At 43.9% G+C, this 13,448-nt stretch overlaps 1 protein-coding gene across 5 annotated transcripts in view; it reads left to right on the top strand.

The window, feature by feature from the left end:
- Nucleotides 1–13,448, top strand: part of ADPRHL1 (ADP-ribosylhydrolase like 1) — a 35,165-nt gene that overhangs the window by 11,027 nt on the left and 10,690 nt on the right. For 2 of the 5 annotated variants that reach the window (XM_053935526.1, XM_053935528.1), the window contains exons 4-7: nucleotides 1,757–1,897; nucleotides 4,787–4,914; nucleotides 8,467–8,599; nucleotides 9,657–9,810. In XM_053935526.1, coding sequence (XP_053791501.1) covers nucleotides 1,757–1,897; nucleotides 4,787–4,914; nucleotides 8,467–8,599; nucleotides 9,657–9,810 — 556 coding nt within the window. Of the gene's footprint in view, nucleotides 1–1,756; nucleotides 1,898–4,786; nucleotides 4,915–8,466; nucleotides 8,600–9,656; nucleotides 10,561–13,448 lie in introns of those variants that run through there. The other 3 variants (XM_053935529.1, XM_053935530.1, XM_053935527.1) reach the window with 3 other exon arrangements.

Below are 13,448 nucleotides of genomic sequence, written 5' to 3'. Positions count from 1 at the left end.
CAAGGAGGATCCAAGTTATCAGACACATTCCATACAGTGAGAAATTACATCTAGAAAGTTTTCAGCTGGGAAAAGAAATAAGTAGCACAGCAGGGAGGCTGGAGGGGTGGAGAGGGGTGGAAGGGCCACATGCACCTCACTGCCATCCTGAAATGTGTCAGAAAGATGCCAGTTATGATCCTCATAAGTCAGACTCAGAAAACCCAACCAGTGTGTCAGCTGGGACTGAAACAAGCAGACAAAGGAAATACTTGTCCATGTTATGCACAGTGAAGCCTCAGACCTTGATGCTACAGGCAGCTGCAAAGTCCATGTGTATGCCTGGGTTCAAAGGAGACCAGGCAAAGAGGCTGTCTTGTCAAAATCAAACGAGCTGTGTAATTAGAATGACCCCTAAAAGTAGCCTAGTTGCTCTGGGGAATGGAGAAACCAAACCACTTCACTCTGGGGCTCCCTCTGTCTTCCAGAGGCAGACACCTTGGCTGGTGTGCTTTCTTCCCCAGTGAGGAGCAGCAGGCTGTGTGAGGGCTACTGTGAGCAGGGGCAGCAGGGCAACAGCAGCAGTGGGTGGGCAGCCTGGGGAGCGGGCAGGAGCAGACTGCCAGCCCCTGGAAAACCTTCAGGACACACCCCAGCCTCTGCCACCCTCTGAATGAGCTGTCCCACTGCCCCCTGTTAGCCTTTTGATTCATGATCTAAACCCTCTGCTGCCACCTTCACAGTAAATGTGTCCCTCAAGGATCTTTGTGGCATCTGGGCTAGATGTTCTCTGAGTGAGACCCTTTGGGCTGGGTCTACACGGGCTGTTATTCTTTACAAAAACATCTATGGGACTCAAGTTGGATGTGCCTTGGGCCTGACCCAGTATTGCAAGTCTTGTGGCAGAAGAAATTAGTAATCACCTCATCTGGGCTTGTCACCTCCTAAAATAATTTTGTTTTACCTCCAGCAAAACACAAAAGTCATGATTACCTCTATGCATGGGTGAACGCTTCTGGACCATGCACCGAGAGAAGCACCTGCATCAGTACTTTGCTCAGCTTGGATTTATTTAAATGACTGTCTGGTTTTCTTAAGCTTCTTTTGCATACTGCACCAGGTTGGTTTTTTGCCCTTGACAGAATGCCAAGAGCACAAGTAAATGCAAGAAATGCGCCGACTGTTTCTGGTGTCATGGAAGTGTTGAGTGCCCATCAACAGTTACAATATTTGTAATATTTAAAATGTTGAAATATTTGTAACTGAAATAGAATACCAGCATGTCTTTCTTGGACAATTTCTTCTTTCTTCTAAGGGGACATGGGTTTGTTCCCTTAGAGTCAAATGAGACAGAAATGGTCTTAGATCTAGCAACCACCACTCTTGGGCTGGATGATGCTGTAAACAAGCTGATATAGCCTGTAATTGAATCACTTTGTACAAGTCAATTATTTCATGTGACTTCAATTAGAAGATTTTCAGTATCCCATTGGTAGATGATGTTTATTTTTGATCCCTACCTCAATTTCTATCACATTACACCGCTGAGAACACAAGCTCCCTTCTATGTAAGATAAGTCGCAAACCAACGGGCAGCACTCATTAGCCAATAATCTCGACATGCCACGAGTCAGGCAGAGATGGGTTGTGTACATTTGCTAATCTACCTGACAGCCACGAGACATTCCACTGGTGATTTTAAAAGGAAAAACAAGGACAAAAAGGATGATACCAGCACAGATGCACACTGGTAATCCTCGTTATTTGTGAATTCCAGGTTTTCTAGGGTCCCTATGCACAGCTCTCTTTGTGGCATATGCAATACAAGGGAAACCCCTTGCGCAGTGGGGAAGAGAGATGATGAAGGTTGTGCCCATGGCTGAAGAATACTGTAAGAAGACCATTCGTCACATGGCAGGTACCAAGATCAAATGTTTATTTTCTTAAAGCTATCTTTAGCTGGAAAGACACTGAAGAAATGTCACTCCCTAGTCTTTACATCTTGCTGCTTTCCCCCTTCTCCTCCCTCCAGAGGTTGTCCTCCTGCTTCCTCCGCTCAGAGAAGTAAGCTCTTCACAGGTGGTGCCACCTTCTTATACCACCAGTTAGTTGCCTGGTGTATTGGTGGCAAAAATATAAAGCAAAATAGCAGTGACCATGCCCTACTACACAGTTTTATTTTTAGGGAATCGTCAGAGATTGCTGGGCAGAGGGGAGGAAGGAAATTATATTTAGCAGGTTATTAGGCAAACTGACTGCTGAGATTAATTATTCAGCTGCCTTCCATCAATTAGTGCAGTTCAGCATCTTCCTTAAGGAAAACCACTGACATTCCTCATCTTGCCAGGAAAATTTCACCTGCAGATGTCTCCTGGCCAAGAGTTAACTTTTGACCACAATTCAGATTTGACTTGTTGCTTTTCTGAACAAATATTTAAGATACAACCTGTTGTATCCTCGTTTTAAACAACTAAGTGTCACCCAATTACTGAACTTGATACTGCTACTTTCTTATTGCTATGCATCTGGTCTTTGGGGCAGAGGTACTTTAGTCCCCCCTTGCCAGGAAGTGATGTTTGTGATGGTGAGACCTGCCATGGACAGACAAGTATCATTACATTGAAATATCAAGGTAAGAGATTAAGGAACAGCTGTTGAGAAAGATTGAATTCTATAGAAATCTTTACTCAAGAGCACTCAAAAATTAAAACTTACCCCTGAAGAAAAGCTGCTGCTTTAAAATCTGAAAGGAGCTCCAGGAAGGCTTTCTGAAAAACCCTGCATTTTCATCTGTGCCTCATTGCACACCAGGATTTTTTTAGCAGAGACCCATGAGGAGCAGGTGCAGGATTAACGCGATCGAGCGTCTCTCTGAGTGGCTTTGCAGCAGGTCCCTGTCACTCCACCCGAGCAGGACCCCTCGTGTGGAGGTATGTGTGCTGGGCTCCTGAGGCATGCCCTCCAGCCAGTGCCCGTATTGTTGAGCTTCATCCTATTTTGGTAATGGGAAAAGTGTCCTGCATTAAAGTTAAGCTCCTTGGCTGCTGAGATGTGCTGCAAAGAAATCCTGCCAAACAGAGTCTTCCAGTTTTAGAAAATCCTATTTTAGCTATATTATCCTCCATGGATAACAAACAGAGTTTGTTATCCATGTCACAGAGAGTTTGACTCTACAGCCCTCTCTGATATGCAGTTGCAATTACTGGCCAGATCATTCTATGGACCTGAATGTGACCATCACCTCGGCTGGGCTCAAAGGATGGTGTAGAGCCTTGCTAGGGTTAGTGGCATGGGATTCTGACCCTGCTACAGGTCCACCCAACAAAAATCTCCTTCAGCTGTTTGATCCCTCTATTTCTGAAACTGTGGAACAAGCACCTTGCTTGTTAAGGTGCTATAAAAAAAAAAAAAACATTCTTTTTGAGGCATTTATGGTTTATTGTCATGGGGGAATTAGGGGAAAAGCCCCCACAAACAAACAAAAAGCCAACAAAAAAAGAAAGAGGTCAGGTCACTCACATTTCTAAAAACTGTCATAACCAGCTGCTGTAGTGGGTGTTGATAGTTTACATTTGCTTTGCTTACATTTGTTTTCCTCTAGATGCTGTATATACATCTAGATGTTCTCCTTGGCCTGATGGCTGTAAATGTCCTTTCACTCTATTTTTGTAAACACCTCCCTTTTTTAGGGTTCTGGTGAATGGTTTCTTTGAAATGAGGCCATGCTGGGTCATAGACTCAGAAAAAGGGCAGCTGGACATTTCCAGGTGATACTGGAAATGAAATGAATTTTTACTCCGTGAAAGTATCAGGTTCTACAAAGCAGCTTGGATTTTTAGAAAAAAAGCCCCTTAAAGATCTTAATTGCCAAAGAAAGTCACCGCTGTGACATTTTAGGAAAAGAAGCAAAATCATCCTTCAGGTTTGGTTGTGTGTGCACTTCTCAGCCACTGAGCAGCCAAGCAGGAGAGAGACAGGGAAAAAGTGGGAATGTTAAATTTATTTTACACCCATAGTCCCATCCCAAATTGCTAGTTTGCCTTGGTATACTTAGCCATCCAGGCCACATCACTGTTCTCTAATTCCTGACTCCCTTCAGCTTGCCAGGCAGGGCTTCCCTCAGGCCTCAGTTCTGCAGGCAGGTAGGTGCATGTCTATGTGCTTAACAGTCCAGTGTGGCTGACATAGGTGCCTTTTTAAGCCTTTATAAAAAGGGTGAACCAGAGCATTGCCTTGAACATAAACTAAATTTAATAAGTTTATTTACGTGGGGAACATTAAGCATGATTAGAGATCATATCCCAAAGTGACAGAAAAAAAGGAGAAAGACATGTTTATTTAAAAAGGCTTATTTCTATGGGCACAGGTAGCAGATGTGTGTGTTATTCATCCCTTTGCTACACTTGATATGTATTATAATATATGCAAATGAGAATTTTGGACTTCCCTATAATAATAAAAATAAATAATAAGAATAAAAACTGACAAAGAATTGATTATTTTCTTTTTGTTGACTCTTATCTTTTCCTTGCAGTGCTCTTCAGTAAATTCTTGTAAAATTTCATCTTGATATATCTTAAATGACATTAAAATAGCACAAAATTCTGAAAGTATTTTCTTCATTGCATCCTCTGTTTTCAATTAGATGTCCTACTCCATACGTACTTAGTATATATGCAGTACATTACTGTAAAATACCTGGGGTTTCATGTCAGTCAATACTGTCATTATCCTTAAAATATGTTAAAGTAGAACTGAAATTGTTCTTGAAATGAAATACTACATCATTAATTTCTTTTGCCTTCAGAATATCAAGAGCACTGGTTTTACTTTGAAGCCAAGTGGCAGTTTTATTTGGAGGAGAGAGAAATCAACGAGGAAAATCAGAATCAACCTGTCTTTCCAGCCAACTATGATGCAGAGGAGAGAGAAAAGGTAACTGCAACTTCCAAAAGTTCTTGGGATGGCTCTGAACCAACAGAGGTATTTTCAAAGAGATACACCACTATTTTTCAACTGATTCCACTGCCAGAGTAGTCAGGAATTTTTTTTTTTTTTAAATTTTTAATTTTTTTTATTTCAAGAAAGAAAAAGCAACTCTGGTACGTGTTAGCTTAAAAGAAAAGCAGTTATGACCAGTCCTGTGTTTGCTGCAATGGGAGAAAACAGTGCAGAGAGGCAGGCTTAATGGTCTGGTACCCAGAGCAGGTACAAAATATGGGCCATGGCTATCTGAGGGTGGAAAAGGCAGATGTCCTGCCTGGGGCTCTCATCAAAGCCTAATGGAACTGTGGCCAGAGTCTGATAAAAATACCCCCAGGTATTAGAAGCTGGATTTGCTCATGTTTAGTGGAGGATGTGGCAGGATCCCCAGCTCATGGCAGGGGATTGGAACTCAGTGGGCTTTAAAGGTCTCTTCCAATACAAAGCAGTCTATGATTTTCTGGTCCTTCAAGCAGAAGACAGACATCCCAAGTGATTGATTCGCTGCCAACCTGGCCTGTGCCAAGCTAGTTTTAAGTGTCTTGAGAGATGGTGTTTCACCACATTCCATGAGATACTATTTTATAATGTACTTGATCTTTTCTTTGCTGGTTATATCTTCTTAACTTGAGAGAAATAATGTGTCTTCTTCCCTGCTGTTTACAGCTATCTGATATGGGCTGGCACCCCACAAAGCTCTCCACTTAGCAGCTAAGCAATAAGTATGTGGTTCTTGACACCTTTTGCCATAAATCAATCCCTTTTTTCCAGATTATGTAAGTATAGTTCTATGCTTACGAGTAACTTTGTGTATTTTTAGGTGATTATCTGTGCAGTGAAAGGTGCCTATGGAAGTCTGATTGACTGTGGATAATAACAAATTGCTCACTCTAAATATAAAGAATATTCCCTTCCAGGTTTATTTTACTAATTCAGTGCCATGAATTTGCTACTAGTTTTATACTCCTTCCAGTACTACTGGAGTCTCTGCAAAGCTTTAGGAGAGATTAAGCCCAACAGTAATTTCTCATGATCATTTCAAGAGAGAACTGTATGAATTTTTAATGCAGAAGCAAAATTTACCTCCATTACCCTAGCCCAACTATTTTGGCCTACTGAGCTATGTATTTTGACAAGAAAGGAAGAACGAACAAGAAAGGAAAAATGGTGCTTGACCCTCAAATTCCCCCATCAGGCAGAGATCATAGCCTGGCAGAAGTCGAGACACTTCATTAGTGTGCTAGTAGCTGTGGAAAGAATAGATGAGGAGAAGGTAACCATTCTGCCTGCCTTTTTCCCAGGAGTGCCCTCCCTTTGCCTTCTCTCCAGACTAGCTGTCCCCTTGTGTTTGGGAATACAGCCAGTTGCCTTTCCACATGCAGTTAACAGAGCACCAGTATCTGGCACAACTCTTGCCCACAGGAACATGCACGTTCCTGCTTGGCCAGGTGCACCTTTCTGCAGGCACAGTGCCAGCTGTATGTGAAAGTGAAGCCCTCAAATGTGGCTTGGATTGATCCAAGCATCTTTCAAAGGCAAATTCCCTCCCAGAAAGAAATCACACCTTGAAATGCTTAGCAGCAAAGGCCAGACTTCCTATAAGCTGGTATATATAATTTTTCAGTGATGTGCCTTTGGAAGATGTTAGACACATGGTGAATGGGCAGACATTGCTCAACACGTGGGATCAGCCTTGGTTCTGCAAACAAAATACTCACCTGACTCACTTTCCTGTGATGGACACAATGTGCCACAAACGAGGGAGGAACAAAACCAAAGTCATCCATCTCTAGATAATTAGACTATAAGGACCTTGTTCCCTTAAGATGAAAATGCTTAAATCAGCAGTGAGAAAGAACCCAGAAAGGAGGGGGAAAAAGAATGGAAAAGGAGTGCTAGCCAGCAGGAGGTCAGCTCCTGAAGGGTGGGGAAGTCAGAAGCAGCTGTAATTACTGGTGGCAGGGGTTGACAGCAAGGAGGCGACACGTGAATTACCTCCTGGGCTTGGCAGCAGCTCAGTGCCTTCAGCAGGAGAGTGCATGCTAACACCCAGTCAAAGTCCTCAGTCCTTGCTGGCCCATCCAAGGGAAGCTGGGCTGGTGCCACAGCACAGCACAGGGCTGCACAAAGGCGCTGGAGCTGAAAGGAGAATGAAGCAGTTTGGGAAGTGCTGCCTTGGGGCAGTTAAGTCCTGCCAGGTTCAGTCCCAGGACAGCTATCTGCAATGTAAAGCTGTTTCAGCAAGGCGAGATGACATCGGACGTGTGCAGAGCATCAGGAATGAGGAGGAATAACTGGAGTGACACTTGAGCAGTCTGGCTGCACACCCAGAATAGCCCCTCCGTGCTGAGCCCTCCTGCCTTTGGTAGCATTGAAAGTGTTCTGTGCTACTCCACCAGCATCCAAACTCTGCAGCAATAGGGCTGGAAATTTGCACGGGGCAGAGGATGGCATAAAGGCATAAATAATCTCTCTAAATTGTAAAAAAAAGAAAAAAAGAAAAAAAAAAAAAAGCATAGAGTGAAGCTGTTGTCCAACTCTGCCATGTTTGATATATGTGTAGATAGACCTGTAAACCTCAACCAAGTATGAAATAGCTCAGGTGAAAGTGAACAGAGAGAAATGCCAACTCTTCACACATGTTGCAGAAGCCAAGAGCCAGCCAATCAGGAACATTCAACTTGCCATGATGTAAGTTAAACTTCAGGAAATAAAGCTGCCCATCTCTTAGGGCGATATTTTTTAACTATAAATTTATTCATGTTAAGATAATTTGGGGATTTGGGGCTGGACATATCTGCTTTAGAGAAAATCCAATTTTTCTTTGCAAATCTCCAAACTGTGGGTTTGGAGTTCTTTCTTCTGCCTTCTTCTCCTGGGGAAGAACTATTTCTTACATTTGCAAATTATTTTCCCTTTTGTTCAACAACTCCTTTTACAAAAGGAGAGAAAAGGCTTGGCAAGAAAAAGACAGAGAAAGAGGCTTGAATTACATAGTCTGAACCTAAGGCCCTAAAGAAATTACTGGTTCAGAACATTTTCACCCCCCCCCAATGAAAATTTGGCTAATTGAAACATTTGCAAATGTGTGATGAGTTGAGAATATTCCCAGAGGTGGTAAGAGGACTGACAAAGTATGTCCTTGCCAACCATAATTTTTTATATGATAAGGAATTTCTAGGACATGAGCTTGAAATCTGTCTTGATCTACTTTTTGGCATTTCTGGCTTGCTTAAACCATCCTCTTGGCCTAGTGCATTAAGCTGGAGTGCAGGCTTGTACCAGCACCTCAGGCATCACCAGGAGTGCCGGAGCTGCCGCTGCGGCTCGTCCCACGCCGCACCAGAGGAGCCACAGCACAGCCCCTGCTGCCCTTTCCCAGCCCAGCGAGCTGTTCCCACTCAGCAGGGGAGATGCCAGCCTGGCGTGGCCAATGCCCCACGCCTGCAGCTCCAGTGCCCTGCCCTGCCCTGCCCTGCCCTGCCAGCGCTGTCTCTCCCACAGACGTACCGGCGCTGGAGCTCTGAAGGCCGGGGGGGAAGACGAGGCCACGACGCCCCCATGATCGCGTACGACGCCCTCATGGGCTGCGGTGGGGACTGGACAGAGCTCTGCAACCGCTCCATGTTCCATGGAGGTGAGGGTCCCCTGTGCTTCCCACCCCTGCTCCCTCGCCAGGGCCGGGATAGAGCCCTCTTTGCTGTCAGCTGCCTCTGTTGGCCAGTCTGCCATGTTGTCTGTAACATTCTCATGTCTGGTTTTAGCCTCTAAACCCCATTCTTCTGGCAGCAGCTGCCACACAAGCCATTTACAGCACTTTTCAAATGCTTCTTCATCTACATCTCATGGTTCTGCCAGAGGTGCATGAGGAGTAAGTCCAGTATGGCTTTCTAAAGGGCTGGCAGATGCTGCCAGAACATGAGCGCCTTTGGAAAACAACCTTTTAGCTGCATGTAATGAAACCAAGTAAGGGAGAAAAATAATGCAGCACCCAAACAAGTGCCAGCCAAATAAAATCTAGCACTTGAAGGCACACAGCTTTCTGAGAGGGAACTTTATCATTAGCAGACAAATCTTGGTGGGCTTTTGTGAGGGCCAGCATAACTGGGGGATAGGACCCCAGCCCTGAATCACCCACTCCTCCCCTATGTGGGGTGGGCCCTTTGCAGAGGCTCTGAGTCTCTCGCCTGTCCCAACACAGTGGTGAGAACTCACAGTGCCCCATTGCAGACCCTGGCAGGCACAAACCCACAGGCAGTGCATGCACAGAGCATCAGTGCTCCTCAGCAAGGCTGGGTGTTTTAGAGCCTGCACTGTGCTGTGCTGTGCTCTGAGGAGGGAAGGGACACTCTCCAGTCCAGAACCTTTGTTTTGTAGTAGACACCTCTGGAACTATTAGTGCCTCCTTTGTTCTTAGCAATGGCTAGCTGCCTGCAAGAGCTGCTGTGCTGGGGTAGGTTTTCCCGAAACCAAGTGAGCTCCCAGCCCAGGAGTGCACACCACAGTGGCATCTCCATGTGCTTGCTTTGGCATCATTCTCTTACTTTAGGTATCCTTAGCCTTTAGGACTGACCCAACACACCCCCACCGTGCTCCATCAGTGTGGAATGCTCCCTCCTCCAGGCAGGGCAGCTTTTGGTTGTGTGTGTGAAGGTGACACTAAGAGACCACTGCAATTGTGCTTAAACCTGCAGGGGAGAGCGCGGCGACTGGCTCCATCGCCGGCTGCTTGTTCGGCCTGGTTTACGGCCTGAGCAAGGTGCCCAAGGGCTTGTACCAGGACCTGGAACAAAGGGAGAGGCTCGAGTTCTTGGGCGAGAATCTTTACCGACTATCCATGGAGGAAAAGTAAAGCAGTTTCTGCCATTTTCTCTTTCTATAAAGGATATATCAAACCCTGTAGATATCTGGCTGGCATTCATAGTGAAGGAAGTAACCCTGAGTTAGTCTGAAGAGCCCTATGTACATTGCGTGCAAGTGAAGATAGCTGAGTTATTAGACTGATTAGAATCATTAGACTGATTAGATATAAGTGATATTTGTGGGTTTTTTACAGATGCAGGGATTTCTAAATATAAGGAGTGCTGCTTAAACCTCAAATGGCAAAAAAGAAATAAAACATCTTTTGACTGATTTCAGTCTAACTTGCTATAATACCACTTCCTAAACAGCTGTTTCCAGTAATTACACATATGAAATTAATTTTCAGAACTAATGCTTTCTTGCAAAACTAATGGTAGTACCACTCACGGGGATATTCTCTGTATATTTGACAATCCTTTCACCACTGTGTCCCTCCTTGTTCTCAAATCTAATGTGTCTGTGACACTTGTAAACCTAATGTCTCATGGATTAGCTTTTAATGAATCACTGATCCCTGTATCAGCACTGTGGTGTAAGGTATTGTTACATTAGAAGCTTCCAGAAAAGGAAAAGCCAACACTAAAAATACCTCCAAGGAACAAGCAAAGCATCAGTGTGTCTAAAATTTCTGATCAATGTGTCTAAAATTTCTGAATTATGTTTTTATTCTTCCTCAGTCTTCAGAAAAAAAGTTTCTCTAAAATATAACTGGCTGAAATATTTGTAAATAAATTAATCTTGCACTATTTTCTAAGTATCAGTCTTTATTTTTAGATTGAACAGATTATATGTTGCTGTATCAGTATCAGAATTTTTGGCTGAGGTCTTCAAGCAGTTGTAATAGGTCAACAGTTAGGCTGTGATACATTTCACAAGTCTGAGCACCATGAAAACTCCAAGAAGAAAAGTTACAACTGCTTTACCTTTTTCCTTTTTTCCCCCTCTTTCATTTTATTATCTTTTGTTCTTTTTTGCCTTTCCTTGCCTGACTTCATCTCACCTTTCCTCTCCAAGTTATTTTTCAACTTTTCTTTTTTTTTCTTCTTTTTTCTTTTTTTCTTTTTTCTTTTTATTTTTTCTTGTCCTTTTTTTTCCATCCTTTTTTCTTTTCCTTTCCCTTTGCCATTCCCTTTTTTCCCCCTTTCTTTTCATTTTTTCTTTTTCTTTTATTGTCTCATTTTTCAAGAAAACCAGCAAACTACGATTGGGTTAGAAGTTGCAGACCACAAACAAATCAAACAGTAGGCCTTGATGAAGGACATCCTAATGCCCCCAAAGAGCAGCACAGGCACAAATATGGAATCCTCAATGAAATAACACAGAAGTGAGCTCAAAATTTGTTCCCACATTTAACCTCATGTTTTACTTTAGAAGTTCACAAAGTGAGGTCTACGTAATACTTTCTAATTTCCACCATGTGTGATTGCCTACGTGGTGTTGGTTTCTCCTGTCTTTCTCCAGCTGCTGAACTGTGTTTTAAAAAGATAGCTAAAAATACATGAGTACTTTCCTACGCCTTTTTCCATGTAAGCCATTGCTGGAATCATCACTGGGATGTTATGTGGCAGACACAGGAGCAGGTGATGCCTGTCAGTAGGAATAGCAGCCTGCATGACAATGTCCGTATGAGAAGGTTTTCCGTACTACGCGTTACCTCTCGCTCTGTTGTTGTAGCATGTTTTCTTTTGGCAGCTTCGCAAGGTGCTTTCTTGTTTGCTTTGGAGATGTATTAAACCAAAGGCAGCAATTGTGTCAGTAGCTTTTGGTGCCAGAGAATACCAAGATTTCTGAAAACATTGCTTCTAGTTTAGGATGCCTGTAGCACTCCTGTAATAAATTCAGCAATAGAGAAGAGAGAAGAACATATTCTGCATAAGGTAGGACTTTTTCTAGTACTTTGGCTTTTCTTCTTCCTTTAGGAAAAAAAATAATGACTGACAAATATTAAGGGAATTCATAATTTTTCCCACTTTACCTCCTATCCAAGCTGGGCAGGACCAAGTTGTGTTTCTGAGATCAGTAAGAGAATCTCATTGAAAAAAAAAAGGACTGAACCTCTAAAGCACCCTTTCTGCAGCTGTTGGGGTGAGCAGTGCCTTGGCCATCATTTCACTGAACACACTCAAAAGGCCTGTGCATCGTTTTGAGTGGGCAGAGCTACTCCTGGTTTTCTTCCTTATCTAGGGGCAGGTTGTTGGACCAAACACCACGCAGAGCCAGGTAGGGATGCCCAGGGATGAGGGAGGCTATGAGATGCAGCACTTTGCACACTCCAGCTCATGGCCATTTCCCCAGAGCCTACCAACAGTAAGGCAGACCAATCTCATTGATCTCTGACAGTTTTTGCAGGACAGTGTTTTTCAATTTGTTTCTTGTTTTTTGATGAGGTCTCCATAATGCTGTTTCCTTCTGCCCATGCCACTGTCCCTGCAATAGCCAGTCCTTTGGGCTGCCAGAGTGTCTAAAATGGTGATAAGATATTTAACATGAAATTCAACATTAGGAGACAAGGCCTTCTCTTTTCCACACCAGAGACACTGAACCAGAAAATCCTACAAATGTATGCTTTTAGCAAATGCCATGGGATGCCACCATGCCCTGCTACTCAGCAGCATCTGGACCCCTAACTGAATGGAAAGGCTGGAGGGCGCTGGTGCAGGAGGCAGCAGGCAGGTCTGGGAGAGAGTGCCAGCTCCTGCCCCTTCGCCTTGGCACCTCAGCTCTCCTCTGCTTGCGACACAGGAGTACCCACTGCAGAGGTTTCTCTGGGACAGGCTGGCCAGTGGGATAGGGTTGCACTGCTGACCATTAGCATATTAGGCTGTTACCACTCTGATGCTGCCTGTGATAAGTGTCCCCAGCAAACCTATAAATAAGTAACTAAGCAGCCTGTCTTATGCATCTTAATTATTTGTAGGCCAAGAAGTCAGGAAACTTTTGAATGTGGCCTTGCCTCCTCTACAGCTCCAAGCAGTCTGTCCTCCAGACACTGAAAATCATGCAGCAGCATAAACCAGCTTCCATAACCAGCAGCACATTGAGGCACGGCACAGTCATTAAAAAGAGTGGAAACCAGTGTCTCCAGGGGAAAAGAGGGGTGAGGGAGATAAAGCACATGTTATGCCAATTTTCAGGATCAGGGAGGAGCCCAAGTATCTGCCTTGTCACATGGCATAGCTCACAGTGCTGGGAATTGAATTCTGCTGGCATGGGGTTCCCCCTGTGCATGGGGACTACCTGTCTGGATATCCCCAATGGGATTAGAATTGATTGTCTGTAGTTGATATAGAGGCGACTATATTTCATTGACATAGTTTAAGAGCAGCAGGATGCAACTTGGGAAAAGGCAGTAAGGAAAAATTAGGGATGATGACTTAGCCTTTTGAAATGACAGTCATGCTCCCAAACATGAGAAGCCTCTTACTTAGGCCTCCTTCCTTGAGGGGAAACCATGGTATTTCCCAAACACTAGGTTAAAGCAGACTCATCACTACCTCCATTTTTTGTGGTGGTCTCAGAATTCAGTGTCATTGTACCACTGCCCTTGCACAGAATGCATTTCAGATTTACATGGTCACAATGGTCATTTTCAGGTGACGTCATCTTGGAAGAACTGCAGATGC

This window comes from Vidua chalybeata, chromosome 2 (genome assembly GCF_026979565.1).
Source record: "Vidua chalybeata isolate OUT-0048 chromosome 2, bVidCha1 merged haplotype, whole genome shotgun sequence".
In the NCBI taxonomy this organism is placed as follows: domain Eukaryota; kingdom Metazoa; phylum Chordata; class Aves; order Passeriformes; family Viduidae; genus Vidua; species Vidua chalybeata.
Note: the sequence above shows the minus strand (reverse complement) of the source record. Positions and strands in the feature narration are given on the sequence as shown.